The sequence below is a fragment of the Orcinus orca genome, chromosome 7 (assembly GCF_937001465.1).
Source record: "Orcinus orca chromosome 7, mOrcOrc1.1, whole genome shotgun sequence".
NCBI lineage: Eukaryota > Metazoa > Chordata > Mammalia > Artiodactyla > Delphinidae > Orcinus > Orcinus orca.
Genome location: NC_064565.1, coordinates 58,074,818 through 58,098,595, shown reverse-complemented (window position 1 = coordinate 58,098,595; position 23,778 = coordinate 58,074,818). Strand labels below are relative to the sequence as shown.

General features: G+C 37.4%; 1 protein-coding gene and 1 long non-coding RNA gene across 3 annotated transcripts; one reads left to right on the top strand and one right to left on the bottom strand.

Moving 5' to 3' along the window:
* Window positions 1-83: 83 nt before the first annotated feature.
* Window positions 84-19,347, bottom strand: BBS5 (Bardet-Biedl syndrome 5). Of its 2 annotated transcripts, none has more exons than XM_004267274.3 (12): window positions 19,209-19,347; window positions 16,907-16,989; window positions 15,527-15,592; window positions 14,792-14,841; window positions 14,533-14,660; window positions 11,783-11,918; window positions 10,774-10,869; window positions 7,632-7,694; window positions 6,017-6,151; window positions 1,986-2,069; window positions 993-1,016; window positions 84-840 (listed from the first exon to the last, which is right to left on the bottom strand). In XM_004267274.3, exons 1-12 carry the CDS (start codon window positions 19,265-19,267, stop codon window positions 739-741), a joined length of 1,026 nt encoding a protein of 341 aa, XP_004267322.1. In that variant the 5' UTR covers window positions 19,268-19,347; the 3' UTR covers window positions 84-738. The 2 variants fall into 2 exon arrangements, with proteins under 2 accessions (XP_004267322.1, XP_049568243.1); XM_049712286.1 differs by lacking the exon at window positions 19,209-19,347 and adding an exon at window positions 18,691-18,766.
* A 498-nt stretch (window positions 19,348-19,845) lies between these two features.
* LOC117200494 (uncharacterized) lies at window positions 19,846-23,778 on the top strand. Its single transcript, XR_004482041.2, has 4 exons — window positions 19,846-20,024; window positions 20,835-21,074; window positions 22,153-22,342; window positions 22,941-23,778. It is a non-coding gene; the product is annotated as an uncharacterized LOC117200494 (long non-coding RNA).

Genomic DNA, 23,778 nt, shown 5'->3' with positions numbered 1-23,778 from the left:
AATCTAACCTGACCAAGAAATCAGAAAATAATATCATATTTTTGAAAACTTCAAAGAAGTTTCAATGAATGCAAACAAAGAGCAAGTCAACAAATAAACTATTTATTTACAAACTATTTAAAACTATTTCCTTACAAAATAAATGTATTCTTGCCAAAACGATATTGAAATTATTTCCAAAATAGTGCCCAAAACTTTACATAGGGGTTGATATCCTCCAAAGTTAGCTAAAATTTTTAGTTTTTACATAAATGGTTACCTAAAAATGACAAGCTTAAGGTTTCTAATTTATATGAGAGTTGGCTTACCTTTGGAGCTATGTGATAAATATATTTAAACCAGATTTTTATAATTAAAAAAGCAGCATTTTGATTACTCCATAAGAAGAGTCTTATGCTTTTAGATAACACTTTCAAAACATTTAATGGTGCTGCATAAATTCTTTATTAAACTCAACATGATACAGTCTTTTAATATCCACAGACTAATAATTTACAAGTATTAGTTACAAAATAAACATATTTACAACAAACCAGATACATTTTGATTACAATTTCAAATATAATTTTTAGAAGACTGGCAATAAAATCTTCGACAAATGAGTTTTTCCTTAATCATTAAAAAAACTCTCTGAAAAGCTTTTTCTGTAAATGTAAAAACTATGCCATGCCTTATAGCAGGCGACTAGTATCTTTAATCTTGAGATATCTTTAAATAGAAACCCAGCTCAACTCAAGATCAACTCATTACTTCCCAAAGTCCCTGTAGGGTGAATCCATCCCTCAGTTTCTCTATTGCAAGCCCCAGTTCTTCTGAAAACACAGGTTCACGATCTTGTTGCTTTTTGGGAGATAAGAGGATGAGATGGGAATAGAGAATGTGGGCAAGGAAGAGGAAAAAAAAACAAAAAATAGGTTTCACATAAGTTTGTGAATACTAAATACTGGAATATAGAAAATTTTTTTCATATACTATAGGTAAAATATCCTTACCTTATTGCCATCAGCAAAATAAGCCTATAAGACAAGGAAAATTATATTTCACATACTTGATATATAATAGGTTAACAGGCCAAGGAACAGGTAATTAATTTACAGAACAATTCTGTAACTAACTGTATTTTATATTCTGTTACTGTGTGTCTAATGGTTTTCTCACCTATCTTTACAATGCTGGTAGCAAAATTCACTTCCTCTGTCAATCATTTATGTCTTCAAGAGTTACGCTTTAAGCGCTAAAAATGTGCTTTGTAATTGGTGTATAATTAGCATTGTTAACTTGAAAGGAGATACAAAGAATGACTAAGCAGCTATAAAATTTCACCCCTACTTTTGGTTTAGAAGAAGATGCTGGCAAAACAAAACAAAGCAATCAGTGCTTCAATGTGTCAGCAAATGCATACACTGAGGCAGTAGTAGTTTATTATTAACTATCTTATACTTATTTCACACTTTGCTTAAAAACTTTCATTCCCAGAGAGATAGTCTAGTCAGATTCATAGACCACAGTACATAGAAAGTATTATTATTATTTTGGCTATTAATTAAATAGTACAAATTTGGAAACAAGAAAGTTTACTGTTCAAATAGAAATCCATTTTAAGATAATATACCTATAAACTGAAAGGAGGGAGGTCCATCTCATAAAGGTTACTTATGGAAAGTATAGACTTTAAATTAATTAAATTAACTATATTTAATATATTCTGTTATCTTAAAGTGTGAAAAAACTTTTCACACATCTGAAATCCTCTGAATAAGTATGTTCTCAAACTATTTCCCAGTTTGGTAATTTAAAAGTATTTTCACACACACAAAAAAATCCCTAACCTGAAAAACAAACTACTCTCCAACTCATGTTTAAGACATTCTAAAAAGTCTCAAGTTCTATGCTATTTTACACACTTAAAGCATTATTTAATTAAACATGACTCAGATTAAAAAAAAATCACAAGAAATTTAGTAGCTCTTCTTTGTGATGCTCACCACAAAAGCATCTGTGTGATCATCAGAGTCTATTTCTACATCATCTTGAATTTGTTCAACTGTCAGAGCTTCAAGGGACTGTGGCTGAAAATCAGTAGATGTTAAAAAAAGAAAAAAGAAAAAGAAAATCAGTTAAATCAGATGTTAAAATGTATCAGAGACAATATTAATCAAATAAATAATTTTAGTAAAATGTGCTGTGAGAATTGTAAATACCTGTAAAAGGATATCACAGTTACCAACCACTCAAGTCTTACAAAAATCACTGCATAATTTATATTCTATTAAAACTAACATGAATAATAAAATGAGTCAGTTAAACCCAAGCTTTTAAATCTGAAGTCAATATCATCAAAAGATTTAAAATGACAAATTTACACAAACTTAATATGATACTTAGAAATATCCATCAAGAAAAACACTCTCATTGGATTTTATCTGATTTTCCGATAGTTAAAAACTATGTTAGTTTAAGTTTAAAAAAACTAACTTTTGTATAATAGCAAGTTTTAAATTTTCCTCAAAATAGTCATTAAATAGAATTTGTGAAAAAAGAAATTTGTGAAAAAGAAGAACTAAGATTTGTGTGGAATACTCTAAAGGTGAAGCAGAATAAATGTAGTGCTGGTATCTATTAATTCATTTTTCAAATATTTGAATATCTTTAGTGTATGAGGTACCATGCTGGTACTACCAAAGGTTTAAAGTCTCTGCCCTTACCACAAAAGGTGTATAATCTAGTGGGAATGGAGTGAAGGACAAAACACAATTATAAATAACTAAATATCAGGTTGAACTATATGAAATTGCCATTTTAGTAAAAAGTGGTCAAATATTAATAATATCATATAGTTCAACCTACAAAAAATAGCTGTAACAAATGCAATATCTATTATAATAGAAGAGTTTGGAGACAGCACAACTTCTGGCTTGTGCATGCCAGAAACTTTCATGAAGAAAAAGCTGGCACATGATCTAGGGCTTTTAGGAGGATGATTTTCATAGGTGGGATTAGGGGAAAGGGTATTCCTGACAGAGGGGATCAGTATCAGCAAAGGTGAGAAACCACAGGATATAGCCGAAGAAGATGAATAATCCAATATGGTCAAAATATGAGAGTCCCACAAGACAGAAGGAGCTACACAGAATATTGTACTGAATAATGCCAAGGAGTATCATTCACACTGGAGTCTACGTGAACAATGTTCTCTGGGCAGTGCACAGCCTACAGAACCAGACACTGTGGCTGTGCAGATAAGGTGGGAAAGGTAGACTGAAGTTTACTGAAATTTTTTAATACCAGCTCAGAGAATGTGGACTACTTATAGGTAATTGGTGGGGTAAAGCTGATGGTAGAAGTGTACTGCTGACAAGAGGTGACCTGATGCCCTAGTCCGAGGACAGCTGGTGTTTCAACCATGTTCAGAGCTGTGTGACTGCGTACAAGTAAATTAACCTATCTAAGCCTCAGTCTCCTTAACTGTGAGATAGGGCTAATAATAATGATGATGATACACTTTATAGTGTTTTCAGGAGGATTAAACGAGATGAGGCATATAAAGTTCTTAGAGCAGTGAACAGCAAAGAGTAGGCATTCAACATAGCCATTCAACAACTATGAATATTCACTAAGAGCCTACTATGTGCTAGTTTTGATTGCTGGAGATATAATGATTAAAGAAAATAGACAAAAATCCCTGACTTCATGGAGATTATTTATAGTGAAGGAGACTGATTAGTGTTACCAAAAATAAAGCAAGCAAGTGAGCAAACAAGCAGAACAAGGGATAAAAAAGTGACGGGGGTTGGTGTTTTAGATGGATAGTCCAAAGACCTCCCTGAAGAAGTGGCTTTGGAGTAAGGACTTATATGTGGTGACAAAACAGGCTACTATGGCTGGTTATTATTATGTACTGAGGGCCAAAGAAGGGGAAAAGAAGAGAAATGAAAGGTAGAGCTGTCTCTACCTTTGGGTAGGAGAACTAACATATTGTCTCCAATGTGCCAGCCACTTTACAGACATGATCAATAACTTTGTAAGAGAGATTACCTTCATTTTATAATGTGAAAACTGAAGCTCAAATTTGCCTAGGATCACAAATAAATGGTGAAATTGGGATTGAAGTCAGGTTTGTCAGGTTCCAAGGACCATGCTTGTTCTACAACATTATTCTACAAGCAAAAGTAGCAAAGGAAACTGCAGTTTGAATGGAAAGAAAGGTATAGGAAAAGGGGAGAGACTGGTACAACTGACTGAATGTGTAAAGTAAGATAATGGGAAAAATAAAAAAGGAAAACCCCGGAGTTTTGAGCACATCTGACTTTGACAATGTTAAAAATAAATAAGTAGTGAATAAATAAATAGATAAATCAGCAAGATACTGCTTTTGAGAAAAATGACAAGATTTTAGGTATGCCAAGTTTGAGATACTCAACCATGTCCTAGTGTAACTTACTGACTTGGAAAATTATTAATTAAATTACTAAGATAAACTTTTTTTTTTTTTTTGCGGTACACGGGCCTCTCACTGTTGTGGCCTCTCCTGTTGCGGAGCACAGGCTCTGGACGCGCAGGCTCAGCGGCCATGGCTCACAGGCCCAGCCGCTCCGCGGCATGTGGGATCTTCCCAGACCGGGGCATGAGCCCATGTCCCCTGCATCGGCAGGCGGACTCTCAACCACTGCGCCACCAGGGAAGACCCTAAGATAAACTTTTAAATGAGAAATTCAATTCATGTTATTTGGAATGCTCATCTATGTGAAAATATTCAAGAAATATTTGGAACCCTGGTAAGCTTACAGAGTATGCCAAGATCAGAAAGATTTGGGAGTCATCTACAGAAGTACAACTTGAAGAAACTGGAGGAGGAGGTGATATTACTGAGGAATATACAGAGAAGGTAGAGTGAAAGGGAGAATGCTGAAAGAAGTGCAGGTTGGGAAGAAAGCAGAAAATGATGGTTAAGGAGATGAAATAGAGTGTATGTACAATATGGCGTCAACAATCCAGAGACAAGTTTCAACTGGAAGGGGAAAGGGATATATATGGAATTTGACAGAGAGACAAACAAATTAAGTATATGGAGCACAACGAGGCTGAAGTCAGAGGGTATGAATTTGTACTTAGCTGTCCAGTCCTACTTCTTGATCTTCCTGGTCACCTGCTGTAGTCCAAGAGCAGGAAGAGAGACAGATAATATACGATATGGCTCAACATGCTGAGTATTGGCAGGGACACTGATGAAAGAGTGGGTGGCAGGGACACCAGCAATAGAGCGTACGGTGAGGGCCCCAGGACAAGAACAGACAGCAAGGGAAGGTGTGACAGAGCGCCTCTGGCAAGGGTACCACTGTCAGAGCAGACGGCGAGGAGTCTCTAATGAAGTGGCTGGTGAGGACAACAGTGAAACACCAGATGACAAGGGGCCCAGCTGCAGAGGCTGAAGAGTAAACCCAAAAGACAGCTGATGTACCTGGAGAGTGGGACTGGTGCAGAAACCAGAAGTCGTGAGGAAGGCAAAGAGCAGACATGTGGGCATGATATTCAAAATTTTTCACAACTGACATGGAAGAGGATCTGATGAATAGGAACAGACATAGGCCATATTAATGGAGCAGCCTCCTGGAGTTGCTATATTGTGGGTCATTGGGGAAAGAGAATGGTGTCTGTGAGGCCTATAAGGTTTAACCAAATGCTAATGGCTGGCTGAAGTAAAATAAAAATAAAGCTGAAATAAAATAAAAATAAAGAGTGGGAGATTCAAGTCTCTACATCAGAAGAGCCTTGCATATGGGGACATCTTGGATAGGCTGCTACCTAGACGGGCAGGAATGAATGGTGAAGCAGCCAGGGAGAAAACAGGTGGTAGGCACAAATTAGCATTGGCCATACTCACTGAGCAGAGCCTGTATATTCATCATTTTAAACATAGTTTAAAATTAAATTGTACACAATGTGTGTATATCTGAATTTTATAGACTGTGTAAAGGCAATTGAGCAAACTCTGTATATCACACACTGAACAAATTACCTTTTCTTCCATCTCATAATCCACTCCAAATATAGGACTGGTAGAATAGACTTTGTGAAGTGAATTAATTTCCTTAACTGATTCTTGTAGTTTTTCCACAGGATCTATTTTAAAGCCAAGAACATATCCTCCGCTCTGTAAGAGAAAATAATGAAAAAAATGAAAAGCCTGAGGAACAGTATTTACAGTATATGATAAACTATAGCTCTAACTGTCCTTACTTCAGAGCGCAATATGTAGGCTGATTTTTTTTTTTTTTTTTTTTTTGCGGTATGCGGGCCTCTCACTGTTGTGGCCTCTCCCGTTGCGGAGCATAGGCTCCGGACGCGCAGGCTCAGCAGCCATGGCTCACGGGCCCAGCCTCTCCGCGGCATGTGGGATCCTCCCAGATCGGGGCACGAACCCATGTCCCCTGCATCGGCAGGTGGACTCTCAACCACTGCGCCACCAGGGAAGCCCTGTAGGCTGATTTTTTAAAATTAAATTTTTTATATGAAAACTTCCAGCATATACAAAAATAGAAGAGTACAATAAATGTCCATGTAGCCATCATCCAGCTTCAACAAGTAACAACATATGGCCGGCTCTGTTCCATATGTAACCTCCCCATCCCCTAAATCTCCTCCCCTCACCCACTCAGGATTATTTTGAAATATATCCAGATATCACATAATTTCATCTGTAAGTATCAAAGCTAATATTTCAAGATTAAAAAAAATACGCCATAGATTGTGAAGGCCAAGGGAACTGAGTTTTTCCTGAGCTAGACCTTGAAAAGGAATAGACTATATGTTAAAATAAAAAAGGGAATGGCATACCTGAGGCTATCTCCTTGAAGAATTAGGAAAGAAACTTGCCCATGACAGTTTGTTGGAGAAGAAGTGTTAAAAAATTAAGTACCCATATGGTGATGGTTGAGAGCATACACTTTTGTGTTAAAATCCTGGTTTTACAACACTACATATGATGTATGGTTTACATCATACAACTAGCTGTATGATGCTGGGGAAAGGAGTGAGTAGACATTCATATTTAAATTTAGAATTTAGAAGAGAAAGATCTCTTTTTAAAAAAAATTTATTAAAACAAATAAATGCAAAAACCAGGCATAATGGGGCATAGCAGTCTATAATTAGATACAGTATAATCTGAGTTTGATGGTAGAAAATCTCAAATAGGGTGTGTTTATCTGAATAGACCTGTGTTGCTCAAAGACAGTCTTGTGAATCAGTCAGACCTGGAATCAAAACCTAGCCCTATCACTTACTGTTATTAGACCATGGGCAAGGTTCCTAACTTCTCCAAGTCTCAGTTTCCTTGAATATAAAATGGGGAAAAAATAGTAACTGTATCATAGGGTTGTGTAAAGATTGAAATAATGTCATGACTGTAATCATAATTAATATGTCTGCCCAAAAGAGAAATATAAGCAGGATTCTTCCCATGGGGACAATTACTATATGACTTCAAACTCAAACTCTTCATATAATCTCATGTTACAGCTAATACTCTTCTTGGATATAAACTGGTTACTATAAAAATAAAACTAAAAATATAGACTGGCACATAGTTTTTTAAATCTATTAAAGATTAATAAAAATATAAAGTATCTTACCTGCTGAGAGCTTTCTATGACAAGAGCTAAACCAAATTTTGAATCTCTAATCTTTATTGACCGCTAGATATAAAACAAACAAACAAAAAGCATATTATCTGATAGTAGTGACATTTTAGCACGTTTTTCAACTTTTACACAGTAACTACTTTTCATAGTCCGAAGAACAGAACTCTTCCTCTTTCCTTTTTCCTTACACTCCTATAGAGATCAATTAAATGAAAATTTTCATACTGGAAATAGGTGGCAAATTTGTAAGGCAACACAAAGATGACATCTCTGAAATATGTACAAAATTCTGACTTAAATGTTCCCTGCTTCAGGGAGTCCACAACTTTTCTGAATATTTTAAACCAAAGGCCAGCAATCCTTTAGTTATGGAGAGCCAGTGTCTTTTGTGGCTCCTAAGGCTGGGTTAGTTTTTAAAAGTCCCATGTGCCTATATACAATGCAATATTACTCAGCTGTAAAAAGAAACGAAATTGAGTTATTTGTAGTGAGGTGGATGGACCTAGAATCTGTCATACAGAGTGAAGTAAGTCAGAAAGAGAAAAACAAATACCATATGCTAACACATATAAATGGAATCTAAAAAAAAAAAAGGTTCTGAAGAACCTAAGGGCAGGACAGGAATAAAGACGCAGACGTAGAGAATGGACTTGAGGACACGGGAAGGGGGAAGGGTAAGCTGGGACGAAGTGAGAGAGTGGCATGGACATATATACACTACCAAATGTAAAATAGATAGCTAGTGGGAAGCAGCCGCATAGCACAGGGAGATCAGCTCAGGGAGATCAGCTAGGTGCTTTGTGATCACCTAGAGGGGTGGGATAGGGAGGGTGGGAGGGAGACGCAAGAGGGAGGGGATATAGGGATATATGTGTACGTATAGCTGATTCACTTTGTTATACAGCAGAAACTAACACAACAATGTAAAGCAATTATACTCCAATAAAGATGTTAAAAAAATGTTGCATGTGCCTTCTGTTTCTTACACAATAAATGACTAAATTCTGAAAGAACCTCCACTGCATTTATTGAAAAAAAAAAGTATGGGCATTCATCACTGGGCATCAAAGAAGGCTAGGATAGGTCAAATATAATTAACTCAACTGGTAAGTGTGATATGAGGGTGAAGCGTGGCTAGTGGATGAGCAGTGATACCAGTGGCCTGGGAGAAGGGTAGAGGGGCAGAAGCATAATGACATGCAGGACCTGTAGAAAGTGAAACAGAACGTACTTGCTGGCAGGGTTAGAGAGAACCATGGAGGATCTAACATTATAACCAGCAGACCAAAAGTCCAAGAAGGATAATAATCTGTGGTAGGTGACTGTGTATCATACTTCCAGACAGATGGGCATTGGAAGTTGAGAAAAAGAGAGACACAGACAGACAGACAGCCTAAATGGTAATTGTTATGAAAACCTGGGCTTCCATCTAGACTACTTCACACCCTGCCAGGAGTACACACAGTCCTGGTTAAGAACCATAGAACACTGGCATCCTGCTTATGAATAGGTAATCTAACCAGGTAACTGTGGATGACACAGGCTGGTAAGATAGAAACTGGCAAGAAGATACATATATAAATATACATCTATAGGAAGGGAGTCAGGACAATGGCTGAGGCCCAGAGCTGAAGTTAGAACATGACTGCCCCAATGACAGGTTGTGATGATATCAGATTGCAAGTTGTTTGGGCCAGGCTGAATTCATTCCAGAATCCGTATTTGGCAACGGTATTCTTAAATAACGAAAAGTATCCTACTTGGAGAACAGAAATCACAAAGTTGTTTACTACTCAGTAATTATTCAGCATAATAGACGTTGATATGTAAATGCAATATAAAACAGCAACGAACAATACAAACATCAACTTATCAAATACCTATGTAGACTCTGTCACATATTTCCAGCTATGCTTATAAATTCTCGTTATTTCTTTAGATGGCCAGAAATAATTTTTTTCCTATCAGATCCTATGATTTTCTGCTTAATGTGTTGCTTTTCTCCACCAGACTGAAAGCTCCTTAAAGGCAGAAACTGCGTACTGGTTCATGAGTTTCATCACTGAGCATAGAGTAGGTGCTCAGTATTTGGCAAATGAATGATCAAATATTTTAAAGTAACTCAGGAATCAAACAATTTAGCAAAAGATAGACTTGGGAATATTTTGCAAAGAATCATCTTTCCCATAGGTTAAGAGGTCTCTTTAAAAAATGACATTTTCCGGATATCACATACATTGTATCTAATACTCAATAAATATTTATTAATGAAACTATTTAGTCTTAAGACTACTTATATTCTGTAATAAGGGTGATTATCATAGGATAGCCTCACAGGATCCTCATTAACTATTTTTATGTTCCATCTAATTTGCACTAGGGTCAAATAAGTAGGGGTTTTTTTAATATATAAGATGAAATTCTTCAGATTATTGGAGTTTACTACTTGTTTCACTGAATCACATACTTACCATGAAAGCAGCAGCAGAGTAAAAAGAACCATCTTCATCTACCCCCCAACAAACTGGTCTCAGGTGTAATTAGTTCTTATTCTAAATTTTAACAGCTTTAATTTAAGCTAAAACCATCATGACTAAAAACCATCTTGATTCCTTGCACTTAACTTGCAATATGAATCCAGCTTACAGTACATGCTGTATCCGAATACAATAAAAACTGTTCATTCACAGAATTAATGAATTCGCTCTGGCTTTAAAAGGGTTTGAGCAGAAAGTAGCAAGACAGCCATAAAGTGTGTGGGTCAGTGAGCTGAAGCCATGCCAAAGAACCACTATATACTTGCCTCCTGGAAAGGTTATGGAAAACTTTAGTAGCTAAAAGCCCTTTGAATAAAATCTAAGAAAAATCACCTTAATCTGTATGATAACTATTAAACTTTTTAGACTCCAGTATATTTCTCTCTTAATAGCAAGTTGATAATGGTGCCGTTTCCCTTGAATGGAAGTACAATTGGGTCTTTTCTGATTATCAACATTTAAAAAGTATGTTCTCAGCTAAACTGTTGCCACTAGGGAGAGAGAAAAACTCATCTAATCCCAAAAGTCCTATTAACTGTTGAACATAAATTATTTATTCTACATTAAAATAAGGTCATCAAAATGCATGCACTTACAATTTGCAGATATGGTATACTGACATTAAAACTGTCATTCATATTTGCATGCCACACGATTCTCACATTGGTAATAAAAAAAGTTCCTAAATTTCCCTGTAAAAGAGAGTGATGAGAGAGGCATCAACAATCATGTCTGAATACTTACTCTTTATTTTCTAAACACGAGAATAATTCTGATTCTCACAGCAGCATAAAATACCAGAATTGAGTATTATGAGTAGTTATTCAGATGGGGAGCTGTCTATATCCTATAGAATATTTATCATAGTTTAAAACTAGAACTTTTCAAGTGTGCAAAGTTTATTTACAATTTAAGCTTATGATTCCATGTTTAGCAAGAGCTCTTCAATCAAATGCTACAGATTTGCTACACTGGTTATCAGTCGAATCTAGGTTGTAACACCCACAAAGGCTGGAAACTATTCTTAGTAAGAGACAAATTATTCTCTAGAAATTGATTTGTTTCTTATTCCAACTACTAGTTGCTTATATGTTTCCTCTGGTCATAATTTCAAGAGGAAATGAAAAGTTACAATCATGGATGTAGGAGTCACCAAATGAGTTATATGTTTAATTCCATAAAGACTGGATTAAAAGGCTTCCATGACTGTCCATCCTATAACTCTCCTCAATCAGCCTAAGTTATCATGATGTGGAGGGTAGTGTGGTATGGGGGAAGAGCGTGGCTGTGGGACAGAATAGATGTGGAGGTCACTTAGTTCTTTAGGGCCTGAGTTTTTCATCTGTAAGTGGATAGAGACTGGACTAGATGACCTTTAAGGCCCATTCCAGCTCTAAGTCTACACATAACAAATGTTGATAAAAAGAGCATTAAAACCATAAAAATATGAAAATCAGAATATTATATATATCAAGAGCTATGTTAATTAAGAGCTATAATGCTTATTTTAACAGTTAAATAAATATATAAACCCAATCATAAATGGAAAAATGATTACCAAAGAAAGCACTGCCCCAAAAGGTTCATTAGTTCTTTGCATGGTACCTGATCACTGGATAAATTCCATACTCCATTGATTTTATCATATACATGTTCTCGTGGTAGTAATCTTAGTTGCTTATTTTGAATTAGCGCACTTCTCAATTTAAAATCACGATACATTTTAGAAGTTTCATATGCTCTATAAAAAAGAACAAAAGACTAATCCAAACTGAAAATGTGATTTTCTTAGATTATGTTTACTTATCTACAAAAATACACAGTTATATACTCAAATAGTTACTAAGGTACATTAAAAATTTTTTCTTCTCAATAAGTTTTGGTGATTATAGTCTTTTGTACTGTATTTGTCATTTCAGTGTAGTATTTACACATTTTATCTCAGTACCTATATTTAAGATGTCTAATTTTTTTAAAATTTATTTTATTTAATCTATTTTTGGCTGTGTTGGGTCTTTGTTGCTGCACGCGGACTTTATCTAGTTGAGGTGAGCGGGGGCTACTCTTCGTTGCGGTGCACGTGCTTCTCATTGCAGTGGCTTCTCTTGTTGCAGAGCACAGGCTCTAGGCACGTGGGCTTCAGTAGTTATGGCATGTGGCTCAGTAGTTGTGGCTCACGGGCCCTAGAGAGCAGGCTCAGTAGTTGTAGCACATGGGCTTAGTTGCTCCGTGGCATGTGGGATCTTCCCAGACCAGGGATCAAACCTGTGTCCCCTGCACTGGCAGGCAGATTCTTAACCACTGCACCACCAGGAAAATCCCTAGATGTCCAATTTTTAAGTCAATATATATATAGTATGGCACAAATGAGAAGAAGCAGATTTTTTTCTTTAAGCTGAAGAACAATGCTTGCAAAAACAGACATGGAAATTAATTTTTCTATCAAAAAGCTTCCCTTCATTTCTCTGTTTTAGTTAAAGGTACCATTATTCTTTTGATATAAGACTGCAATTACTTTTCTCACTGAAACCTGAAAACATTATGGTCACATCTACCTTTACACAGAAAATTAGAATTAATCTGTACCAACTCCAAAAGGTACCCTAGGACAGCTGTATGTATTTGTGTGTGTGTATGTATGTAATAAAATCGCTATAACTTTGTTTTCTTTCCATGTCTCCCTATTGATAAATAATAAACACAGAAGAAAATTCTGATTAAATTTTGGTTAATTCTAATTTTAACTCCGCAAAAATACAGGCTAATTTACCCTTTTAATAAAACTAAAGGGTTTTCTTTGCCTGAATAACTTTCAAAATCATTTATATAAATTATAATATGTATTGTTAAATTTCTGATTTTTACATTAATTAATCTTCTAGTATGTAAATTATGAAAGAGCGGGAATCGAGCATTTGATTATAAATCTTAATTTCCTTTAGGGTGGTAATCATCAATATTTAACCAGTGGAAAAAATGGAAACTATTCATGTTATAAATTGTTTTGGAGGGAACAAATAACATTTTTATACTATTAAAGAAAAGTAGCTTCCCTGTTCCCTTCATACTCCATTTCATATTACTTCTCTAAGTAAACTGAAATAAAAAGATAAGAATTAGGTATATGCCTAAGAGAGCTTAAAAAAATATGTTTTCTCACAAAAACTTGTACACAAATGCTCACAGCAGCATTATTCCTAACATCTAAGAAGTGGAAACAACCCAAATGTCTATCAGCTGATGAGTGGATAAACAAAATATGTATCTATACAATGGAATCTTATTCAGCTATAAAAAGGAATGACGTACTGATATATGCTACAACATGTAGCATGCTTGAAAACATTACATAAGTGAAAGAACTCAGACATAAAATGCCACTATATTGTATGATTTCATTTATATGAAATGCTCGGAATAGGCAAATCCAGAGACAGAAAGTAAATCAGTGGTTGCCAGGGGACCATGGGGATGAGGGAATGGGAAGTGACTACTATGGGGGTTTCTTTTTTGGAGTGATGGAAATATTCTGGAATTGAGTAGTGGTGAATATATAACACTACCAAACTGTAAACTTAAAAATGGTAAATTTTATCTTATGTGAGTTTTATCTCCAAGAAAAGCAAACAATTATATAGATTAAAAAATCATCAACATAATTAAAAAATAACAACTAGGAAAGAAATAAATTTGCAACATACATGACAGATAGGAGTAAAATTAAGAAATTTACAACAGAAAACTATACATAGCCAACAAATATGAAAACTTTCAACATCACTAGTAATAAAAGAAATTCATATTAAAACAATGGTATATATACATACTATATATATCTGTGTGTATAAGTTTTTGTATGTGTGGTTTTCTTTTTTTTGGCCTGTCATCTTAGCCAAACTTTAAAAAAAATCATAGTACTTAGGGCTGGTTAAAAAAAAAAAAGAGCTGGGGTAGTAAAAAGAGAATAATTAAGAAAACAAAAAATCAAACAATCACAAAACAACAAAAAATTTCTCTTTAGAGAAATTACCCAATCATGCCTTCTACTGTTAGAAAAATAACCTTAATTCCTTAATTGAATTATTCAACTTGGTTATCTACACTGAACGAATTCTCTATTTCATTTTTAACTACCTTGGTAGCTAATTTAATAGACTCTTCAGCAGTTTTATGTGTTTTATAAATACCTTCAAAGTGTTTATTAAATGGTAATGCTACATGTTCTATGTATCTTCAGGATGTTTGCAATAGAGCTTGGAGGAAGACAGCACCACATGTCGAAATTTTACCCTCTAAATCTTTATGTCATAGAATTACCTTAAAAATATTTAATAATCTATAAAGTATTACCATACCTGTGTACTGCAATCACAGAAGTAAAAAGTCTAGGACTTCCAGGAACCAAATTTGTAAATATAAACTCAAAACGAGTACTGTTACATTTTGTTAGTATATAAAGAGCTTCAGTTTGGCCTCGTAATTTCTGTAAAGACAAATTTATTTAAAGCTTCAAATTTTAAGAGCAATTTCTCATTTATAGTAAAAACAAACATCAACCTCAAATATCTACTGTTTCTTCAGTATATATATTTCAATAAGATTTTTCAGACTTACAGAATTAGCAGTCCTTGTTGTAATATTCAATATGCAGTTGTAACCAATAGCTAAAATTTAAAAGCAAAGAATTTAAAGAACATGATACAATAAATTGAGGGAAAAAACTATATATACAGAACTTTTAAGTTTAAAAAATTAAATATATATAAAAATACAATTAATATTTTTTATGAAATATCTACAAATTTAAGTTAAATAATTAAAAGGACTAGAAAGATAATTCTGCCTCTTTTGAACAAAAGTATTCTCAACATGGGGAAAAAGGAGGTTTGCTTCTCTAAAACCTATACAGTATTATTTACTAAAAATCTTAGCACCACAACATCAAGAGAAAAAGTCTAGCTGGAAAATCTATGATACCTTTAAAAAAACAAATGAAACAAAATTTAACACAATGAAAGATTGTACTTTTATTAGAATTTAATCTCCCTTCTTTGGTATTACTTGAAACAGGTTATAGCAAGTTTCAAAGTAAAGTAAAAAACGAAACCAAAAATCATTCAGTGTAAAAGCACTAATCCTGTATATGTCCAAGAGACAAAATGGACAGACTCAAAAAAACATTCCTTTTGCATTATGAGGCAGTCTGTGGTTAGTCTAGGATTTCTTAAGTTTTTATCAATTAAAGTTTTTCACATATTTCATAGTATAGCTTCTTTTGGTGTCAAAAGCCACTGTGCAAGTTTACTTGACAAATTATTTTTTTTCTTTCATGCTAACAAAGATACTTACAAAGATTGACTCTGAGTAATGCCAAAGAGCGCCAGATAATTCTTAAATTTGTTACTAAGAGTCTACCTAAAAGCAAACAAACAGAAAAATAAATTACCTTAAATAAGGACCCATTTTTGCAGTATAGAATGAGATGGACATGAAACTTCTGGCCCAGTACCAACAGCAACACCCACAGATGTTTTTCATACAGTTATTAATTGAAAATACTTATTGCGCATATCCATTCTAGGTAAGGTGTACAATGTGTGATTCAGAATCTCAGAGAAACAAAATCTGATAGTTACTGAAAAAATACAGGTATTCACTGCCAACACCTTGGTTTGACTCAACTGACAGAGGAGAAAACTTTGTACTGTTTTTTTTTTTTTTCTCAGTAGAAGCTGTTCTGGGTGTCCCAGTAGGTTATATGCGTTCAATGGAGTATGAGTACAGGACAGTATAATTATTAAGCCATTCAGTGAAATCACACTTCTCAAAGAACTCTCATATATATATGAATCCCTGCCTTTGAGCAGTCTCTTAGCAGTTCTCATTTAAATGAGCCATATACTCATACACCCAGTTTTTTTGCTGTGAGCAAACTTTTTCCTCATATGAAGTTACGGCTAGGCTGAAGTCTGTTTAAGGCTTATGCTTTTCATTCTTAGCCTCAAACTGATGTTCTTACACTGAAATATGTACCAAGTTAGATAAACTTCATTTCTCAAAGTATGTCCTATGAAATAGTAGTCCCTACAGATGCTCCAAGAAAAAAAAAAAGTCAAGCAAATCTGTGCATGGTACACTATGTGTCTTAGAAGTTTGTAATACAATTAGCATATGAGGATAGTTTTGAAATATCTTGAACTAATATCTTGAACTAAGTTAACTCTCTTAACTTTAACACATTTCTTAAGCAAATTATAACAATGGAATTCTTTTGATGAGTAATCTATAGCCATGTCATACTCCTTCCTCCCTGAAAAAACCCCTAGAATATCTAAAATCAGAGAAACTAAGCCTGTGTGAATGCTGGAGTGAGATGGGATAGGAGGTCCTAAAAACAAAGGAAGGCGGTCTCAAGAGAAACTGTGGAACATTACATGGTATGTTTGACAAATAGTAAGTCACCCAGCATGGCTAGAGTGTAAAGTTCCCACAAGATCACAGAGGACTAGACCTGCATCTATCAGTCAGGGTCAAAGAGAAAAGAGATGGCTCACTTAAATTAGGATAACTGGGTTTTATTTACAGAAGGACTTATTACAATGGTATGGGGTGGGGCATCAGGAACCATAATTGACATATAATGCTGTTTCATATCTTATTCTCCAGCTAATATAACTTAACGTTTGTAATTTAAACCAGAAATACAAAACACATTAGAAATATACTCACCTTTATCCCCATTATTTCCTTTGGTGTCTTCAATTGAATCTAAACAATCAATAAGGACTTCTCCAGGTCTTGTTTTCATTTGTCTAAAATAAATATAAAGGCTTTAATTTTTAGCTACAACTATACCCGCTTACCAACTAGTGAGGGAGAGAAAAGGCATATGCATATAAAACAGACAAAAGTATAAATAATACAGTACCAAATGCTCAGGCATTTGAAAATAAGGTTTTCAAGAACTTAAAGAACCTGGAGATCAAGTGGGGCCTGGAGTGACCAGGGACATGGAGAGAAGTCAGAACTAAAGGAGAGGTAGAATTTGGAGAAATAAAAGAGAGAGAGGAGAATCTATGATTAAGGACCAGAAATAAGAAATGATAAGAGAATGTAGGAAGACTGGCCTGGCTGGGGAAGAAGGTACATGTTGAGAGGTAGTGAAAAATATAGTAGGATAGGTAAGAAGGAACCAGATTATGGATAACCTAGAATGTCAGTCAGATAGATATGGGTTTTATCCTGTGGACAGTGGAGAAGTCCCAGAGGTTTCTGAGTAAAGCAAAGGAGTCATGCAGTTATGGAAGGAACAGATTAAAGCAAAGCAACATTTGGACTTGGTACACAATCAGATAAAGGAGACAAAAGGAAATAAAGAATGAAGAATAGGTTGCTGACTGATAGAATGCAATCTAGAGTGCCAAAAGAAAAGAAAAGAAAAACCTAGCAGAATATGTGGTACAGCCTTCTAACACATTCTCAATAAAGCCAACTCAATTACCTACTGGAAATACAGACATGATCCTACACTTCACTGTTGAAAAGCCATATTACCCCACTACCTAGATGATGAAGTCCAAAATCCTCAACTGAATATTTCACAATCTAGCTAATCTACCTTTCTATTTGCACCTCCTTTCTCTACCTGCCAGACCCTGCTTCTAGCCAATGAGATTTATACCTCTAAGACTCTGCATCTAATTTTTTTCTTTTCTTTTCTTCCTTTTCTTTTTTCTGGAATACTCTCCTCCTGTATACCCTAGCAAGGCCCTGACCATTCATCAGGGCTCAATTCAAATATTACTTTTTCTTTGAGGCCTTCCCTAGGAAGAATGAACTTTTCTGTTTCTATGGTCCTCCAGCTTTTTGTTCATTTTTTCCATGACGGTATTTACCACATTTTTTATAGTTAGTTGTCTACATCTATCTCCTGCAGTAGAATGGGGGTGGGGTGGGGGAAGGGTGTCATTTCCTATTATTTTTGTATCTTTAGCTATCAGCACAGTCACCAGTACGTAGTAAGCATCTGATAAATGTTTAATAAACCGAAAATGTTCATGAAATGAATCTTTGCTTAAGAACCCTCCAAGAATAGCAGGAAAAGTCAAAGAATGTGTGCAATATGTAACCGTTGCTTATAACTTTATAAATTCCCTTCCCTCACAATGCCTTAAAGGATCCAAGACCATGTCAGTATTATATATCTAGCCACAGCTAAGCCTGGAAAATTAATATTTCATTTTTTCCACCTAAGAAAGTTCTATTCATAATAAAGAATCATGCGAATTGGCTAAGAAGCTCCAAACCATCCACCCAAGAACCTTAGCTTTACTGTTTTCCAACGCTTACTATCCCAATGGGCACTTTTTTCCTGGACTGCCGGCAGGAGGTTTCTAACTATTCTCATTAAAACATGAAAATTTCCAAAAACAGGGCTTCTGTTTGAGAGGCTCCAAAAGAGGGTTCCTTCTTCCTGTTGGTGATTTAGATGAATAACTAGAAACGAAGCTTACCACGGAAATAAAGTCTGCATGGTTAGGGATTTTGGAGAATGCTTACTCTCACTTCCCTCGGAGACTCAAGCTTTAGAACGGTGAAGTCATTTTTCTAAGGGCCCACAATGTGTGTCCTTATTCTACACCTAGTTTCCGAACCTTCGTTTCCAGAGTCCCTGCTCCACGTTCCTTCCACCATACGAAACTGGCACCATAAGCTCACTGGGGTGTACTGGACGCCCAAGCCCAAGGCGGTCCCTGCAGTGTTTGGGCTCAGCTTCCGACAGGTCCCCCGGGTCAAGCCGCGACCGGGGATCGTAAGGGACCGAAACTGCGTACAATCTAGACGCGCTCCGGCTGTGGCGCCTGGGGAGGGCCGCTGGGCCCCGGACAGTCTGGGGTCTCCTGAGGTGAGGACAGCAGACGCCAACCTCCTCCCACCCTCGCGAGGGCCTTAGGCTCCGCCTCCGGGTCGGGAAATCGCGCCGCGGCGCCCTCTACAGGCTCCCGGCCACTGGGGAATCTTGGCGACTCACTGTGAGGACACGTCGAAGCGGACATCCCGGTCCTCCCAAAGCGCATCCAGCACCGACATGGTGACCGCGGCGGGGGAGGCCTAACGGCGTCTTGCCGGCTCCAAGACAACGGACCGCCTCTGGCACGACGTCTACGGCGGGCGCCGAGACCCAAACTTCCTCGAGATAGTGTGCGCGCTTTCCCGGCCCTGTGGGGTAGTTAAGCGGATTTGAGGCTCCAGGCAGGTTTCCGTGCCTCAGAGAAGCAGAACTGGCCCCGGCGCAGGAGCGGGTGCTTGACTTCTGAGTGACCTTCCGCACCTCCAGACTCGCCTCCTTAAGCCGTTCCTCCCCGCCCACCCCCTTCCGTTCCTCTCCATACACTGTCGGGAAATTTAGCCTTAGGGACTCCCCAGGCGGTTCACTGGTTAGGACTCCGCGCTTCCACTACTGGTGACCTTGGGTCCATCCCTGGTGGGCCAACTAAGATCCCGCAAGCCGCGTGGTGCGGTCTGAAAAAAAGAAAGAGAGAAATGTAGACTTAAAACTCGAAATTCCTCGTCTGGCTCTGCCTCCTCCGGCCCAGCCCACCTCATGCCGTCCTCGCGCCTTCTGCTTGCTCTCCAACCAGGCAGGGCTCAGCGCCTTTGGAGGGCGCCCCCTTTCTCTGTCTGGAACTCTCGTTCTCCAGATCTCTACCTGGCCCGTCCTTTGTCACTTCAGCCTCAGCTCAAAAGTGAACTAAAGCGGTCCTTAACCTTTCTTCTCTCGCTCTGCTGTGAGTACCTTGAGGACAGAGTTCCCTTTGAACCCACGCGAGCACAGAGTAGGCATTCGGTAAGTACTTTTCGAATGTATCAAAGTGCCGTCCTTCCCTCAGTTCATGACAGTTCTCTAAATCAATGGTTCCGAGTGTGGTCCGGGGACTCCAGGAGGTCCTCAAGATCCTTGCAGGGCGCCCACAAGGTCCAAATGTATTTTTAATAACACTATTTGTCTTTTTAATTCTCAGTCTCCCTTTGAGTGTACAGAGGAGTTTTTTAGAAGCCACATGATGTGAAATTGAATGTGAAAGAGATATGAGAAAACAGCTGTCTTAATATCAAGCTGGATGTTAAAAAAGATTTGCAAAAATGTAGAACAATGTTACTCTTCTTACAATTTTTTGAAAATATAATTAAAAACTGTAATATATGTTAATATATAATGAGGTTATTTTTACTTTTAAATGAACTAAGTGAATTTTTAAACATCTCAATAAATATCAGTAGCTATAACCCATATAAACAAAAACTCTTTCAGATCCTCAATGATATTTTTAAGGGTATAAAGGGGTCCTGGGATCAAAAGTTTGATTACTTTAAATTATCTGGCACCCTGGTGTGTCAGGCTTTGTTCCAAATACTGGGTATATTCATATGAAAGGCATGAGGAATTTTTCTCAGGTTGACGAAGGTAATGGAGACAAAGGAACGTGTGGTGGACACAGACTAAAGTGGCCCCCATTGAGTCATGCCCTTGTATGATCCTATCCCCTTGGATGTGAGCAGAACCTGTGACTTTCATCCAGCTAATAAAATATAGCAAAGATGATGGGATGTAAAAGTGACGGGATATCCTTCCCATGTTTATACTATGTTAAATAAGGCTGGATCTCAGCTGACTGGAGCAAGAGAGACTCTCCTGCTTGCCTTGAAGAAGCCACCTGCTATGATACCACCTTTAGGGCCAGCGGTCTCACGTCCTATAGGTGCAAGGAGCTGAAATCTGCCAACAACCTGAATGAGCTTGGAAGCAGATCTTTCCCCAGTAAAACTTCTGATGAGGCCTTAGCCCCAGGAAGTATCTGGATTGCAGCCTGGTTGTGACCCTAAGCAGAAAACCGAGGTAAGTCATGCTTGGACTTCTGATCTACAGAAACAGGGAGATAATAAATGTCTGTAGTTTTAAGCTGCAGTCATTTGTTATATGCTGCAATAGAAAACTAAGACAGAGATTGGTATCAGGAGTGGTGTGTTACTCTAACGAATAGCAGAGGCTATTACACCCAGCAAAATTCTGCTGGTGGGAAGCAGGCTGATATAATTACTCACCTGTTGGGAATTCCCTTGTGGTCCAGTGGTTAGGACTTGGCGTTTTCACTGCCAGGGCCTGAGTTTGATCCCTGGTTGGGGAAGTAAAGATCCTGCAAGCTGCAAGGTGTGGCCAAAAAAAAAAAAAAAAAAATTACTCACCTGTAAACATGTGCTACATTTCATGAAAAAGCAAGGATGACTCAGAGGATCTGAGCACCACGGAAGATTATTCCCAGATCTTAAACCTTAAGCAGTAAAAATCCAACATTTGCGCAGATGGATGTCAGAATTGTTATATGGCAGTGGCTCATTTGTACCTTCCATTTCCCCTCTGTTGAACTGGAATGTCTCTAACTGTTCTCCTATGCCAGTCCCACCATTGTATGATGGGAGTGTTGGGAGCACTGATCTCTTTGGTTTCACAGGTCACTAAGGGGAATTGTGCTTCGAGGAACTGCACTTAGTGAATTATAGCCAGGAGCCTCATTTGCTCAGATGTAAATGATTTAGATGATGAGATCTTGGATTTTGAGCTGATGCTGTAATGTGATGAGAGGGGAATCTGGGGACGGAGTACACAGTTTTGTTTTGTTTTTTTCCTTTGAGAGAGGCATGAATTGTTCAGGGCTATAGGCAGAATTCCAGGTGGCCTCTAAGATTCCCACCCATGGTGTACATATCTTATGTAATCCCCTCCCCTTGATTGTGGAAGAATCTATGTATAGGATATGAGTCTTGTGGTTAGATTATGTTGTATGGCAAAGATGAAAGAGTTTTGCAGATGCAATTAATGCCCTTTGAATTAGTCAAAAGGGAGACTATCCTTGGTGGGCCTGAACTTATCAGGTGAGCCCTTAAAAGAGATTTTCTTGCTGACTTTGATGAAATAGTGTCCAAGTTATGAGAGAGCCACATGTCTAGGAACTGAGGGCAGCCTTTAAGAGTTGAGAGCCAGCAAGAAAACGATAACTCCAGTCATCCAACCACAAGGAACCAATTCTGCTAAGGAACCTGAATGAGCCTGGAAGGGGACCCCAAACCTCAGATGAGATCACATCCCTGCAGACACCTTGATTCCAGGTAAGCAAAGAACTCAGCCCAGACTCCTGACCCACAGAAAACACTGTGAGACAATAAGTTTGTATTGTTTTAAACATCTGAGATGGTGATAATTTATTACAGCAACATTAAATTAATGCCCTGACATCACAGTAGGACCTTTGAAACAAAGACTGAAATGACTATTTTTCAGTGCTTTTAACTGGGCCTTCATATACTTTGTTTCCCAGACTTTTTTTTCTCCTGCATTTGTAAGTAAAGTTTTGTGTGTGTGTATGTGTTTTTACTTTTTAAATCAATTTTATTGAGGTATGATTTACATATAATAAAATATACCCATTTTAGATGAATTTTGACAAGTATATGCATCCATGTAACCACTTCCATAATGAAGCTACAGAACATTTCCGTCACCCCAAAAAGTTTTTTCATGCCCCTTTGCAGTCAACTTCAGGTTCCAGAAACCATTTGTTTGCTTTCTGTCACTGCAGATTATTTTTCATTATTTTTGTTGTGGTACAATATATGTATATATATAACATAAAAAGTACCATATTGTAAATTGATTTTGTGTGTTCTAGGATTTTATATAAATGGTGTAATAAATTATATACTATAGGGCTTCCCTGGTGGCGCAGTAGTTAAGAATCCGCCTGCCAGTGCAGGGGGCACAGGTTCGAGCCCTGGTCCCGGAAGATCCCACATGCCGCGGAGCAACTAAGCCCGTGCACCACAACTACTGAGCCTGCGCTCTAGAGCCCTCAAGCCACAACTATTGAAGCCTGCGTGCCTAGAGCCTGTGGTCTGCAACAGGAGAAACCACCGCAATGAGAAGCCTGCACACCGCAATGAAGAGTAGCCCCCGCTCACTGCAACTAGAGAAAGCCCACACACAGCAACGAAGACCCAATGCAGCCAAAAATAAATAAATAAAATAAATTTATTAAACAAATTTTATATACTCTTCTGTATCTGGCTTCTTTCATTTTACAGAATGTTTTGAGGTTCGTCCATATTGATACATGTATCAGTAATTTGTTCCTTTTTACTGCTGTCTTATTTTGCATTCTATGGTTATACTGCAGTTTGTTTCACATGTTGGACATTTGGGTCATTTCCAGTTATCATTAATAAAGTTGCCAATAGCAACCATGCATAAGTCTTTTTGTGGATATAGATTTTAATTTCTTTTGAGTAAATTCCTAGGAGTGGAATTACTGGGTCGTATGGTAGGTGTATTTTTTTTTTTTTTTTTTTTTTTTTTTTTTTTTGGCGGTACGCGGGCCTCTCACTGCTGTGGCCTCTCCCGTTGTGGAGCACAGGCTCCGGACACGCAGGCTCAGCGGCCATGGCCCACGGGCCCAGCCGCTCCGCAACACGTGGGATCCTCCCGGACCGGGGCACGAACCTGCGTCCCCTGCATCGGCAGGTGGATTCTCAACCACTGCACCACCAGG

Bases quoted from the DNA above. Each gene is read 5' to 3' on its own strand.
- BBS5 (XM_004267274.3), bottom strand. From the start codon at position 19,267: ATGTCGGTGCTGGATGCGCTTTGGGAGGACCGGGATGTCCGCTTCGAC. The intron at 14,661-14,791 runs GTAAGTCTGAAA...TTGTCTTTACAG, and splicing joins CAACAAGGACTGCTAATTCT to AAATTACGAGGCCAAACTGA. The intron at 6,152-7,631 runs GTAAGATACTTT...TTTCTCTTACAG, and splicing joins TCATAGAAAGCTCTCAGCAG to AGCGGAGGATATGTTCTTGG.